Raw genomic sequence first — 15,128 nt, forward strand, 5'->3', positions numbered from 1 at the left:
TCGCTTCTCTACTTCTCTGTTTCTACTTCTTTTTCTATTTCATCGCCATGTCGCTGTGCGTACCTCGTTCGGTCGTATTACGTTCGATAAACCTTCCTCGTCCGATCCATCCACTTTGTCTTTGTATTTCCCAACAACGTTTTTAGTCGTTCCAATTTCACCGATCTTTAATTACAGAAGCAGCGGCGTTTGAAAACGGCGTCGTTTTACGCGCGAGAAAGCAGTCGCGTTTCTTCGAAAACGTTTCTAACCGTTCGTCGATTCGAAACGCGATCGTTCGATCTTTTCGAAGTTAACAATTTCGTTGGCTTTGCACATATTCGCGATATTCGAACCCCGTTTCCTTTTCCATATTTATTTTTGCTCGCGTTCGTTTATTATTTTTCCGGATTACCTGCTCTCCCGTCTTTTGCCATATGCGTATAATATTACCTTCTCGTCTCTACCTTAACGCGTTATCCCTTCCCCCTCTCCTCGCCGTTGTTCGGTTTCGCGAACGCGTATGATGCAAACACGAGGGTATATTTAACCCCGTGAACCAGCAGGGAAGAATCGAGCCGAGTGCAACCAGGATCTTCTTTTTCCGCTTCTCTCGTCTCCTTTCTTTTTCCCTTCTTTCCTCCTTTTCTCGCCGCGTTCCACGCTCCACTCTCGCGTAATTCGTTGACGTAAGGTCGATCGGATCGATCACAACGACGGTCCACCTTTCGACGCGTCGAATGCCACTGAAATTCGATTTTGCCGAATCCTTTGGAATTATTCAAAAATACGACAGGCTGGACGAATGAAAAAATCGCCAAATCGTCGTGGCATCGGGAGAAAACGCGCGAATACGACGCGACATTTTGCAAAGATCGGATATTACGCCGTAGCGCGTTTCCATCTATCGCGGTTTCCAGCGAAAAATACGAAATTCGCGCAACTCGTTACTAATCGTAGAGCGAAACAATGGAATAATAACAATCGTAGAGTAAAAAATGCAGGCAACGATTGGCAGGCTGATCGAACGCTCGATTAATAAAAGTTAACGTTACGGTATAAAGAAGCGAGAGTAAGTCGAGTATTTACTCGAATTCCTTACGCGCAAACAAGTTAATCTACAAATAGCAGAGAACATTGTAACTGTTTGTTGGCTTGACCAGAAAATTACATGGTCGCGCGGTGGCTGTGCAACAACCGGATAAATGAGAGCAAAAAATCGACCATCCTGAGTGCTGCCAACAGATCAGCCACGCTAACCGTCCGAGACACACCAGCGTTTTGCCTATGTGAGGCCGGGCTGTTTACGAAACGGACGCGAATCGAAAATAGTAGAGCACCGAAAACTCGTATATATCTGGAAACCTTATACCATTACCGCTTATAAAACCGAAATAACACGGTATAATAGGAATAATATCTTATTCGATGTTTCGCGAGTAGTTGTTTTCCGCCGTTTAAAAATATTTCTATGTCTCCTACGTCGAATGACTGCGATACGTCTTGGAAAATAGCCTGTGAAACATCTCGTTTAAAAATATTCTTAGGAACGAGAATTCGTTTCGAAGGAAAAATTCTCGTTTCTTGCGCGAAGATCAGAAAATAGAAAATCTTGATACGTATCGCTAACGATAATTACCGATTTTTCAATTATAAGAAAACCGTCGGAATTCTTCCTCTCTTCCTCGCAATCGACGATACTCGTAAATCATCTTCCGTTCACGCGTCAACGTCCATCTTCCTTATGACGCAACGCGTTCGATTCGTTCGAAATAAGGAAAAACTCGATATATTTCAACGTCGATAAGAGCTTATTTAGAACGTGGTTCGGTAAACCGATCAATGACGAGCGTCGTAGAATCTCGGTACGTTTTAAGCAATTTCCAAATTTAGAAATATATTCGATTATGCAACGACAGAACCGTTACACAGCTCGAGTGGAGACCAGTCCCGGCCTGTAATAACGGATAAGCTAACAATAGATATCCAAGAATCGAGACATTTTTAAACAACTCGTAAGCCAAGAACGGGTCCCAATAAACAACGGCGAAACGGTTCTCGGTAGGAAGAGCAGCCACTTTTCTCCGTAATAACAAATAAGCTAGCGATAGATAGATAGACAAAGTGATCTTGGAAACATCGAACGAACGAGGATAAATCGATTATAATAAATTATTGTAGTATCGTGGACAAATGGCCTGAGAAATATCGGACGAACTGTAAACAATGTCGCGAGAAAGCCGATATGTCGACAGGCCCAACGATGTATCGTCGGTCCTTCGATCGAATAGTTTCGTGGAAAAGGCCTGCGTGACCCTGGCCATGAGCGGTTGCGAAACACGTACGTGGTGGGGCTAAGACGAAAGACAAAGGGATGCTAAGGGACAAAGACGAATTAATAGTCAGTGTTCGTTGAGAAGTGAAAGAGCGTGAGTCGAGAAAGTAGAGAATGTGAATTCGAAAAGTGAGGGAGACAGTGTTGCCTAGTGTTGTCGAGAGAGCGTTGGATCTGTGGTGATAAGAATTGCTAATTAACTATCTAGTGATGAATTCGGGTTAAACAATCATCGTTTCCTATTTAATCAACATCCGTTTAATCCATTTATTGTAAATAAACTAATTGTAGTAAAGATCCTACACTAGCGATAGGCAAGAAAGTGATCTTGCAAACATCGAATAAAGGAAGATAAATGGATTGCAATAAATTATGTTTAGGTAGAAATCGAATTCTCTTTGGCTTAATACGCTATCACATTCCTTCGTGGTATTCTTCGTATACGAACTGGATAGAATTGCGATAGCGAACCCGGCACGACAGGTTTCTAAAATACCCGAAACGACGAAATAAAAATTGTCGTTTTTGCTAATTTACCGCGTGAAACTAAAACGATCGAACGTGCTCTATCGAATATCAAAACCTGGCCTCGGTTGGCACAATTTTGTATAGCTGTACATCGGTCCAAGTTTGAACGGAAAGGGCGGGACAACGGGACCGAAGAACGCGTTACATGTAACGACGTGTACAACCGTCTCTTTAGCAGTGAAACTATCGCACCAGCCAAATTGACTAGTTTAACAATTTTATTTTTAAATTCCTACTTTGTGTTATATTTTCTTCCGCAATGATGCGATGACTTTCGCAACGATAATTAAAAGAATAATATAATGAATTTTATTTCGTTTTTTATGTATTCAAACTGAAAATGATTTTGCATCGAATGTTGTGCATTTTTGCACCTGCAAATTTCCTAGGGACGCGTAAAATTCGACGGTTTGAAAATCATGAAAATTTAAATGTTCGCTTGTTCGAATACCGAATGAATGCTTTTCGAAAACAGTTAACGCTGGAACTACCACACCAGTCAAATCGATGGTTTTACAATTTTATTTTAAAATTCCTACTTCGTGTTATATTTTTTCCGCAATGATGCGACGACTTTCGCAAGGATAACTAAAAAAATAATATAACGAATTTTATTTTGTTTTTTATGTATTCAAACTGGAAATAATTTTGCATCAAAGCTACCTACACCGATGCCAGTCAAAATGATTGGTACTTGTCAAAGTGTAAAAGGGTGCTGCGATCCGTTTATCGAACCCCGATTAACCAGTTTCCTCGTTTCCTGCAACTTGCCACGCGTTTTTAAAATTTTTACCGCGTATCATTCGATATGACGATATCAGTTATCAGGAAAATTTCGGATCGATCGCTACATCGCTAGATGCTGACGCTAGAAATACCCACACCGGTGAAAATGACTGGTTCTACGATTTTATAAATGTGTCGACCCTCGTTTGGGAGTCCTACGTGGATTAATAATACCAAAAATGTATTACATAACATGAAATTGCTTCTGTAAGAAAGTAATAAATCGATAAATATAAAAATACCCTATTATTACGTATTTTCATTTTGACTGGTCTTGGTAGAAGTAGCATCGCGTTAACTATCGGTAGTTTTAGCGTTAATCATCCGCGCATTTGCGTGCACTTGGATTTTATGTTCTCAAATTCTTCGGACGGCACGATCAACGAAACGCGTCACTTTTCCTATTTGCCCGCTACGAATGGCAAGTTGCGCTCGTCATAGAAACCACTGTACCTGCCCACTTACCTCGTCTGTTCGCCCCATGTACGCTAATACCTGCGAGTTTACCCTTGCGACTAATGTCGCAAGAAATACGTTGCAGCGCAACCATATGCCTTTAAGCTGGACACGGCCGACCGCAATTATCCGTTTAACTGGCAGAAATGTAGCACAGACGCAGTTACGTATGCACGAGTAACGAGTCGAATGTAGCAAAGTTTCGAAGAAAGCAGCAGCCAGCGCGCAAGAGGAAATGCCAACGTAAATCTTCGAGTTAATGTTCCTGAAACTCTGGCTAAGTAAAAAGATAGCCATGATCGAATTAATACGGAGGAAACGCTGTTGCCAGGAAATTGTACGTACGAAAGCATCCGATCCCTTGTTCGAGCAACGTTTAAATTCCAACGATAAATATTGCTTTCCCGTTGATTACGCGTTGGTTAATTCGTTAATTCGTTCTTTTGACACCTAACAGACGATGCGTTGCATAATAATTTTTAAAAAGACTTACTCCTCGTTAGAACTCTTTTTTTTTTCTATCGCGCGTTACCACGTAACAACTTGCGTATCTTATCTTTTTTTTTTTTTTCTTCCTTTATCTTTCTACAAGCTCCAGCGTTTTATAACTCGTATTATCGCGCGATACTATATTATTCAAACTATCCCTGTACTTCGATTTCCATCGCTGAGCAGCGCTGATAAACCGTATCGCGATTTTCCTCGAACATTCCACCGGACAACGTTAAAACGAATCGCATACTCGTTCGCGGTACACGAGCAACAAGTGGCAGAGAAGGCACGCCACGCGTTTCTAATTTTTCGTACGAATTCTTCGATGATCAACAGCTGTGTAGCCAAGAATGCAGCGCGGCGATATTCTTCCTTCGAAAGCAAACACGAATCGTAACCTAACGCTTAGCCAATCGAACGGGGAGACCTCCCTTTTTGACTTTGGCAAGTTTTCTTTTTTTTGTTGTTGTTGTTGTTGTCAGTTAATTGCGACACTTTTTCTGCTTTTACAAAGTACAGTGTATAATAAAATACACCAATTTGCTGGTGTTAAAATTAATTCAAGAGTTACACTATCAGTTATGACTAAATAAAGTTATAATCGAACGCTGTAAAAAGATATTAAAATGCATTAGGAATATTTAATATCACGTTCAAGTCGTGTTATTTATCTTTAGTCGCCTTTAATGTTTTTAATTTTACCTATATCTTTTTATATTTTTAATATATACTTTTAATTCGGTGTTTCGTATAAACGATATTTGAAATCGTTAAACAAAATCATCACTGCAAAACATAATTGACCATTTAAGTAATTTATACGCTTCTTTGTTTTTCAAGTAGCGAATATTAGTCCTTGTTACTTGGAAAAATGCACGGTGGACAACGAATTTCCCTTAAATCGCGAAAACTACGAGAAAGCAAAAGGAAGGGAAAAATATTAGGTCGTCCGAAAAGTTTCCATAAGACGATAACAAACGAACAATAATTTCTGCTTTATATTAATTTATCGAATTAGATATGTTCCATTTCGTTCTATTTCTATCATTACGTTCGTGCATAATTTAATAAACAAACAAAAAACATTGTGCGTCTATTATTTCCTTATAAAACGAAAGAAACATTTCGAACAACCTAATAGATCGCGCGCCGGAAGTAACCGATCGAGAAACAAGCGATTCGAAAGTCCAAAGCGATTCCATCCGCCTTAAGAATCTCTCTCCGCGTTTCCTTCACTTGCTCGTGGAATTAACGTTCGTAAAATAATTAATATTCGCGGCGAAAGCGAACATTCCGCGGTCAGATTCGCTGTCCGAGAACGCGTAACGACCAAGAAACAGCGTAATCCGACATAACGCGCTATCTCGCGGGTTAACGAGCTTCGAACACTCCACCGGTGTTCGACATCTCGAGTTTCCCACACAGTGGCATCGAACGATACGACGCGATGCGACGCGCCATCTCCTTTCCTCCACGTCCATCCGCTAGCGTACGCGATTTATTACACGTTCCGCTATCGCGTGTTCGCGAACGCACGTCGCGCGTTGTATCGTTTAGTCGACAGAGAGGATCGCGTTTGTCCCGGCTGTCAAATACGTTAACGCACGAACGAGCAGGTTCGATAACCATCGCGTATCGGAAATTCGATTCTTGGTTCGTCGATTTCGTCGTCCAAATCGTCCTGTCGTATCGAACGATGTAACAAACGCTGACGCGGAATTTAGCCCGAGTCACGGTGTTACTCGCGGAGGCATTTTAACGTCACCTTCTCGACCCTCGAGTCATCAAATACAGTAGCTAGAAAAGGTACTGGCGCGAACTTGGATTTTGCGACGAAACATTAAGAAGTTCTTTCATATCGGGTAGCAAATTCTCGTAGTCGTACGAAAGATATAAAACGACGCGAATATTTGGATTTGATCGATCAGTGCGTAAATTCTACAACGATGACGCAATGGCGGGTCAATGGAATAGTAAAATTAGGAATCGCTATCCGAGCTCTTTTCCTCTTTTCGCTGTGACACGTACGTATACACAGATATATTTAAGAGGGTCTTGAAAACCACGAAAACAGAGACGAGACAGGAGATGTAAGTAAAACGCGTCTCTTCGGTTCGTGACAGTAAAGTATTAGGTTATCCGAAAAGTTTCTTTCGTTTTACGAGAAAATAATAGACGCGTAACGTTTTTGTTTCGTATTATTTTGTCGAATTACGTACGATCCATTTTGTTCTATCGAGATAAACACCGCGTCATTTCACAGACTTGGTTTCACGTTCTAATTTATTAACTGTTCTAATTTATTAACCTAATAATATTTTTATCGAGATATGTATAATTTCGTGTGCTAGACTAGATTGGCCGCGTAGTAGTGACACGTGTATGTGAATATGAGTGTGTGAAATATATGTGTGCACGACGTCTCGAAAAACAGATGAATGTAACTGTTACGTTGGTAGTGTGGTAGGAAGATGGCGAGACAAAGAGAGTGCTGAAATAAATCTAAAACTATTTTAATACGAATTCCAAGTGTAACCTTAGCGTTCCTTTACTTTTATCTCGGCAATTAAGATCCACAATTCTCAACAATTTTATTTAAAAATATAAGAATATCGCCATAACTGTACTCGTTGACGCACTGTTATCGTCGTCGCCACCACTCACGACTATGGTACGTTATATGCCACGAGTACGTTATGATTATGCATTGAGATTGTGGAATCGAAGAGTCTGAACTTTGCGTCGAATCAAATTGTACGTTTTCTTTCGATAAAAAGGAAGAACAAAGGCTTACATCGAAGGCGATGTTGTGTAGTCTATAACGTTACTCGCGACGCATAACCGTGTGTTTATTGCTTCGAAGACAATAAACGTATAACACGGATTTATGTTTAAGGAAAACTTTTGTAAGCGGAATTTTAACGGAAGATGTTTACATCGGTGGTATCGCGGTACATCGGAGCCAAGAAACGTATAAACGTCCTCTATCGCATCGGTTATATAGCGATCGAGTTTAAAACGTTGCCTACGTGTGTAGAAATTGCACAATCCGTGAGAACATGCGTTTACGGTTTTCGTTGCGTGCTTTTGACGATATCAGCGAGACAGAATCGGAACACAAATTCTTCTTTGCATATTATACAAAGTATATTTTATAAATATACCTATTACCACATTTTTTAAGCTCGATATTCGAAAACAGCAGCCACCTACTGACTTTGAATAGAAGGCGTAGGAGAATACGGTAACACGCTTCTGATATTCAAATACCGACTATGCCGTGAGAATTTATTAATGGAAAATTGTTTTCTCTTAATTAAGAACGATACCGATATTCCACTCGCGTATTAGAATTTATCGCTTGGCAAAGAAACGACCCTTCGCGTCAAAGTTTCGTTCGTAGAGCCGCTGAAACGTATTTCTAGCGATCGGAAACTTGCAACGACTCGATCGTCGTTCAATTGGAAAGACTCTTCCCGAAACGAGCCCCTGATCGAATTCAAAGAACCAACGACATTGCGAAATTGTTTAATTACGTTCTATCAAAAGCGACGTGAGTTGTTTCGAAACTTTGAAAATCGTTTCTTCGTTCACCTAACGCGTCGCGTCTGCCACGATGATCATCCACGACCCACGTTATCAAATTTTACGGCACGACGGAAAAGGGTACAGACAGAATTTTATGCACTAAACAAATTTTCAATTATTTAGACAAATTCTACTGGCTCATTGGCAAACGTTTCAACTTAAGCGTGCAGAGTATAATAATGCTGTATATTTAAACCTGTTTGGACCTATGGGATCCAACTATGGGGAACAGCGAGCGATTCCAACATAGAAATTCTTCGACGATTCCAATCAAAAACTCTAAGATCCTTAATAGACGCACTTTGGTATGTTACCAACGAAACGATACACCGCGACCTTAAGATACCTACAGTTAAAGAAGAAATATCCAAATTCGGTAATAGATATAACACAAGAGTTAACAACCACCAAAAACCACTTGTTACTCGATTACTTGACACGACGGATCAGATCCGCAGACTAAAAAGACAATACCCTTTAGATTTAAGCACTAGTTTCAACTAGAATCAAACGCGCGATAAACACTTACTAAACACGACATAGTATCACGCCAGAATTCCCAATGAGAATTGATTGTAAAATTCTTCCAAATAAAAAAAAAAAAAAAAAAAAAAAGAAAAGAAAAGAAACTATTTAGACGACATGGTCGAAAAAGTATACAATCGGACGTTATGAGATATGCTTCGACCTATCGCGTGTCTCGGACATTCGCGCGGTAGTCGACGCGTTAACGTTTATCGTCTCTCGTAAAGAAATAGGCTCGTCTCCTTCACGTCATCGATGATAAACGAAACGAAGGATACGAAACGATAGATACCTCGCCGACGATTCGACAAATATTTGATCGTTGTACGTACATGTTAATACTTTGATTGCCACGCCGAAATCACACGTTTCGCTGAGGACGCCACGGTAGTATTTTTATTATTCGAAGCATATAACGACAAAATAATAATAAATTGACGATGTAAGATAACGTTCTTTCTCAATGGACCGTTTATCTTATTGATGGTCACGGGTGACCACCGTGGCGCCTAGAAGATATTAGTAAACAGTATTACGATTATTTTTATGATTTCGACGAAACATTCGGCTGAAACAGTAGAGATAAACAAAAATTATGTTTATGATAAACCAATGGTAGTGGTAGATCGCAACGGAGGAAAATGTGCCGTAGATTTATCGGATCGAACGATAGCGTATTCCACACCGCATAGAAGAACCCTCGAGTGGTATATAAAATTGGCTTTAGAGTTATTGTTAAATGCATCGATTTCAAACGCGACGATACTCTATAAACGAGCAACAAAAACAAAAATCAAGGTATCGGATTTTAGAATGGCACTCGCTATGCACCTTACACAGTGCCATTCACCGGAGCCGTGAAATATTTTTATTCGACAAAGATCGCGACACGAAACGCGGAAGAAAGAAGGGCAAGCGTATCTGGCAGGAAAATTTTGCAGAGAGTGGTATGAAAAAAATGTTAAACAGTTGGGATCAAAAATTGCTAAGAATCTGACCAAAAAGGTGACCACCTGTCGTCCAGATTGCATCGATGTGCCACATTTATGTTTCAAGTGTTTTAACACAGTGCACCGTCAGATGCAAGATTTGTTCTCATTTTTTTTATCGATGTTCTAATAAAAACGTTTAATCGTTCGATGGGACACTTTTCGTTTCAAAGTATCTTCTATTTATCGGTTATATTCAAAATGCCCTAACTGTCGATTTTCATACAATTTTTACAATTGTAACAAGTTCAAGCGCTCGGATCACCAACGACACCGTCAAAGTGTTAAGGAAGTAAATGGACGCGCTGGAGGCGGCAATGATTTTTCCCTTTTCTGTTCGCGCGGGTATTAAACCTGCGTAATCGGTGATCGCGCGTTAAAATGGCAGCTTGTCAAGCGTGTTGTATGTCGTTGTATGCTCATGGGCTGTCGCCATGGCCGAGTAGCCGGCATAATGTCGATCCACGAGCGTCGTGGATAAAGCTCGATGCCAGGACACTCCAGCGGAGTGGAAAGTAGCTGTTGACATATTGCTGCCAGGTATTGGGACACGACGCGCAAGTAGGCGGGGTGGCTTAACCTATGCGGTATATAATATACGCCTCCACGATATCCAACTGGCTTGGTCGCACGAGACAGCAACGCATCATCGTAACAGCATTTCTGTTTCGACGACAATTGCGAGAACGACTTTTACGCGAACGCGAATCAACGCGTCGACTGCCACGATGCTCATTCGCGGTGTTTCACGTTGTTAAGCTTTTTCCACCGATTAGGCTAAGATAAACTTCATGGAACAGAGAATGGCTAACAACGCGAACGACTCGCGCAAATGACATTGTCGGAGAAAAAGCACGCAAATACGACGTAATATTTTACAAAAGTGGAACGTCATGGCGTAGTATACGAGCCACGTGGAAGCCATACGCACGCCGATCGACTCGATGAATTGAAAAATAAAGTTAACAATTCTATTGTAGGATCTTTGCTGCAATTAGTTTATTTACAATAAATGAATTAAACAGACGTTGATTAGACAGGAAACCATGGTTGTTTAACGCGAACTAATCGCAATAACGTATTACAATTAAGACAACTAATTACGTCACCAGGGATCTGTGACAACGACCATACCCAAATCCACGTCGTTCCATACCACCTGACAGTGAACCGTTAGGCTTTGACCCGACCTTTGCGCATGGCTCGACATTACATTTTCCCCATTACGTGGGGCGATCAGGATCCTCTCTTTGCTCATCAACACCCACAAACGCAACATGTAAAAACTGCAAGCATTCGACCACGAGACTAGTCTCGTGTACAGTTTGACTATGGTTTGAACAACTATTTTAACTTCGCTGCTTCATTGTAATATCGTACTTAATCATTTTGGTGAATAAAAGCCTACAAAATTATAAAAGCACGGTGGAGTTAAGTTATTGCTCAGCTACTCCTTTTTTATCGTTAATTTTACGTGACATTAGCAACACTCTCTCGACAACGCCACTCGCACTCTCTGACTTCTCAACTCACAACGACTGTTAATTCGTTTTTGTCCCTTAGCAACCCCTCGTCTTTATCTTAATCGCTTGATCTTAACGTCTTAATCGCTTGTTTACAATTCGTCCAACACCACTTATCCACGATACTACACTATTCGTTAAACTCGTTGATTCGAACGAGTCGGAGTTTCGAAAGCCGACAACCGACGATCGTCGTTATCCCGTTGTTCGTTACGCGCGTAAACTTCGTTTCCTAAATGAGCGGCGAGCTTGCGATAATTTTATTTAGCCGTTAAGAACGACCGGTCGAAAGTTCGTTAGAAGCTAGATTCGCCATAATCCCGACTATTAAATAGATGCGAGAAGATAGACGTAGGAAAGCGAAGCTTCCGTTATCGGATATTATCGCGCTATAGCTCGAGCGGATTAATTATCCGGCGATACAGCGAGAGATAGTACGTTTGAACCGGTTCGTCGACGAAAAGAGTGCACGAGTCAAACTCGCGAAGGACGTATCCTCGATGGTATAACCACGGACTGGCATACGTCGAAAACTTGTTTATGCACTTGCACGGCGTATAGCGAATCGATTTTGCCTTGATGGTCGATGGCCAGCAAATTCAAATCCATATCGGTGGAATGTCTGGCCGATAGCGTAGGGCGTAGGCCACTGGCTGCTCCGTGCTCTCGGCAAGCTCCTAAATCACGTCAATTAACTCGTTACGACTCGAGAGAATTATCTAAACGTTTCGAGAAACGTATAAAACGCTGCTCCGATATTTATCAAGCCGATATTTCTTATCTTCTACTCGTATCGTGTTTCCGTACAAATATCCATCGCGTTGGTCCATGGAATTGCTGAAATTGTCAAGCAGTTTCTTGCGTACGTCTACTTCTTGCGAATCGTATCTCGCGTTTCAACGTCGCCGCCAAATTATATCTAAATTTTCGTTTTATCGTTCATTGCACAACGCGATTGCGTTGCCATCGAACGACGGTAAACATCGATTACGCGTTTGTCGGATCGTTTTTGGAAACGCGTTAGCGGCTGAAACGAACGTTAGAACGAATTTGTGTTCCATCGAATAAAGGAAACGTTTGAAAAGATCGCACCGGAGACCGTTAATTCGAGATATCCGCGTAACGTAAGTACGTGTCGTGTTTTCTCGTCGTCGAGCAAGGATCGTCGTTACAGGGCGTAAAAATCGAATAACGAGCATCTAGCGCATTACTAGGCGACGCATAGCACGAGACGAGTTACGGCTAACGCGGAAGAATATTTCTTCCTTTCGACGCAAAAAGCAGACGTGGAATTTTCGTGAAACGAGAACGCATCAGCACGTGCGCGTTATTTCTGAATTTCTCGTCGTAATGTCCGTCGTGGCGATCAAACGTAGATCGTTGTATCCGATTCTCGAATATACACGAAAACGATCATCGAGACACGGATGAATTCGAGCGCGACGATCGGAAGATGTCTCTAAAACTACATTTACGAAGCTCGAAGAGGAGAAAACGAGCGTTTGCCGTAAGCCAACGATGGACCACCTCGCGCAGTTAGGCCAATTGGATCGCCCACGCACCGTAGAAATCTGTGAAAGGAATACCAAGCTCTGGGCTACCAATACCGTTAAATTGTTCCTGGCATTTCCCTTCGAGAAACTATTCAAGGTATACTACTTTTAATTTGGAACCGACGACTGACGCAATTCATCTACGAGTCTGTCATCGACGTAGGCGTTTCCTATTAAAACTCGTAAAACCGAGTCCATGTTCGGCGGTAACGTCCACGCGGCGCTATTTCGTATTCGTGACGTACTGTTTTCTGATAAAAATTCGTCTCGCACGACCTCGTTCGACGATATCGTCGTTGCCGGTTCGTAGTCGCTTGTTCGCTAAATCGAAAAGAAGCGAAAAAGAGAGAAGAAATTACGTAAGACGAGCATCGAACCGCTTTCGACAATTTCGAAAAGTGCAATTACGTTGACCACCGTGGCCTGTGAACTGCTCGATTGTTATTTATTTGCCATAATTTTGCCACGTAGGTACACGGAACGCGCCTATTCTTTGCAAAGTTTCAGGAACCTCTCTGTCCCGGATCGTTCTCTCGATTTCCTGTCGCTGTACCCGTAGACTCGAACATTCGGCGCTGTGACCATCAAATACTCGCCACGATGTTATTACAACCAAGCATTATGTATCGGGTTGTCCGAAATGTTTCTTTCGTTTTGTAAGGAAATAATAGACGCACGATGTTTTTGGTTTTATGTTAGTTTATCGAATTGTGCACGAACGTAATAATAGAGATCACGCGCAGTTCGATAAAATAATATAAAAGAGAAATCGTCGTTCGGCTATTATCGCCTTATGATACGAAAGAAACTTTTCGGACAACCTAACACTCATCTCGACGAACTCGTTCATCGACGAACGTTCGAAGAGCTTGCAAGCTTCCTCGCGACTCGCGTTCATCGATCCGAGGGATCGTGCGTTTAGACGCTTGTACGTCAATGTTTGTACTACTCGAGCACGCAATTGGGAAAATTTGAATCGATACGATGTTCGCGAATTACATTCTCGTTACGAATTAAATTTACAGCCGTCGCTCGCCTCCGATCCGTCGACATAAACGTCGCAAGAAATTACACCCGAGTTTCGTAGTTGACGTTGTTCGCTGCACGCTGAAACCAAAAGTAAAATCTTTCGCTCGAGTGGAGATTTGCCTGCAACTTATCGTACCGCGTTCGACGAGATCGCGTTGCAAATAAATTCTAATCTCCTCTGGAATCGAAGAGCACGTTCGAAGCTAAGACGAACAAGCTTATCCTCTACGCTGGTACTCGACAAAGAGAACTTCTGTGTTCGTCGTTACCAAAGTATCGCCCTCGTTGGCTGCTACTTACGACAAGCGAGCAGCCAGCAGCTAAAACTATTCATGGTACGAACGTTGGAAAGAAAAAGGCTCGTTCCGTCAAAGTACTTTCGAGCGATCGTTAAAATTCGCGTTACCGCAACCAGGTTTCCACGGGGGCAAAGAAACGGTGCTTGCAGCGATCTTTTCGAATAACAGAGCGGACACCGATAGTAACGATCTGCCCGAAGGAAGCCAGGCAAAAAGGAACGCTCGGAATAGGGGACACCGTGTATATAATACCAGTCGGTGTCACTTGCACAAGCCACTTCTCTGGAACTTTGATTGGACGATTCGAGAAGGAGAGAAAGAGACGCAGACGCGTTTGTAAAACTTTTCCCCGGGCTGGTATGCCCGAATGTAAATGTCGATAGGCGGATAGCCAGGAAGAAGGGAGAGAAGGAAGGAGCGAGAAACGCTGTTATTTCACCGTTGCAATCTGTCTCTGGTTGCATGGGCGATCGCGGCTGCAGGTAAAACCCGCCGATCGCGATTGGCAGCTCTCTCGATGTGGAAATTCTCCCACCTCCGATCTCGGTACCCACCTTCGATTCCGTGTGCCTCTCGATCGCCCCCCTCCCCGCTATTCCAAAGAAGCCTCTCGCGATCGCGATCTCCGCGGATCAAGCCGACCCTTCCTCTCCGCTAATTCCAGAAAATATGGCTGTCCGAATCGATCGCCGGCTGCTTGACGCGATCCACCTTCTCGTCGCTAGCGTCGATACGCCTTTGTCTCGTGCGCGATCGGATCGGCAAATTTACGTGCGTCGAACAGTCGCGTCTCGTAGCTGCAACGCGCAACGTACAGAAATCGCCGTTCAATCTCCGATTGCCTAGAAATTCGTCGTACTAGTAATTTAAACGTTTTGGCGCGTCTCTCGGTCGGTTTACGTGGAAATTGCCATCCTTGGGAAACGCGGGCGCGTAATTCGCGAGGTCGACGATGCGTCGGTCGTAACGCGCGGAAAAACGCTACGTCGCGTCGCTGACGTTCGTCGAAACGGTAACGAAACGATCGGATAACGAAGCGTCGTCTC

At 42.4% G+C, this 15,128-nt stretch overlaps 1 protein-coding gene and 3 long non-coding RNA genes across 10 annotated transcripts in view; 2 read left to right on the forward strand and 2 right to left on the reverse strand.

The window, feature by feature from the left end:
- LOC126917391 (uncharacterized) overlaps positions 1 to 15,128 on the reverse strand; it is an 88,280-nt gene that overhangs the window by 44,928 nt on the left and 28,224 nt on the right. For 3 of the 5 annotated variants that reach the window (XR_007710926.1, XM_050724202.1, XM_050724196.1), the window contains exon 1: positions 4,094 to 4,485. The exons of 1 other annotated variant lie outside the window; for it this stretch is intronic. Coding sequence is in view for 2 of the 4 variants with exons in the window: in XM_050724202.1 (XP_050580159.1) it covers positions 4,094 to 4,178 (85 nt within the window). In the remaining 2 variants the exon portion in view is untranslated. Of the gene's footprint in view, positions 1 to 4,093; positions 4,486 to 8,514; positions 8,641 to 15,128 lie in introns of those variants that run through there. One more of the 5 variants, XM_050724199.1, reaches the window with a different exon arrangement.
- The window catches only part of LOC126917423 (uncharacterized), a 43,432-nt gene that overhangs the window by 25,205 nt on the left and 3,099 nt on the right, over positions 1 to 15,128 (reverse strand). The window lies entirely within an intron of this gene.
- On the forward strand, positions 43 to 3,874 carry LOC126917429 (uncharacterized). Its single transcript, XR_007710940.1, has 2 exons — positions 43 to 3,199; positions 3,502 to 3,874. It is a non-coding gene; the product is annotated as an uncharacterized LOC126917429 (long non-coding RNA).
- LOC126917424 (uncharacterized) overlaps positions 6,125 to 15,128 on the forward strand; it is a 46,010-nt gene continuing 37,006 nt past the window's right edge. Inside the window, exon 1 of one of the 3 annotated variants that reach the window (XR_007710933.1) lies at positions 6,125 to 6,666. This is a non-coding gene — a long non-coding RNA (uncharacterized LOC126917424). Of the gene's footprint in view, positions 6,667 to 10,866; positions 12,852 to 15,128 lie in introns of those variants that run through there. The other 2 variants (XR_007710934.1, XR_007710932.1) reach the window with 2 other exon arrangements.

This window comes from Bombus affinis, chromosome 6, assembly GCF_024516045.1.
Source record: "Bombus affinis isolate iyBomAffi1 chromosome 6, iyBomAffi1.2, whole genome shotgun sequence".
NCBI classification, from domain to species: domain Eukaryota; kingdom Metazoa; phylum Arthropoda; class Insecta; order Hymenoptera; family Apidae; genus Bombus; species Bombus affinis.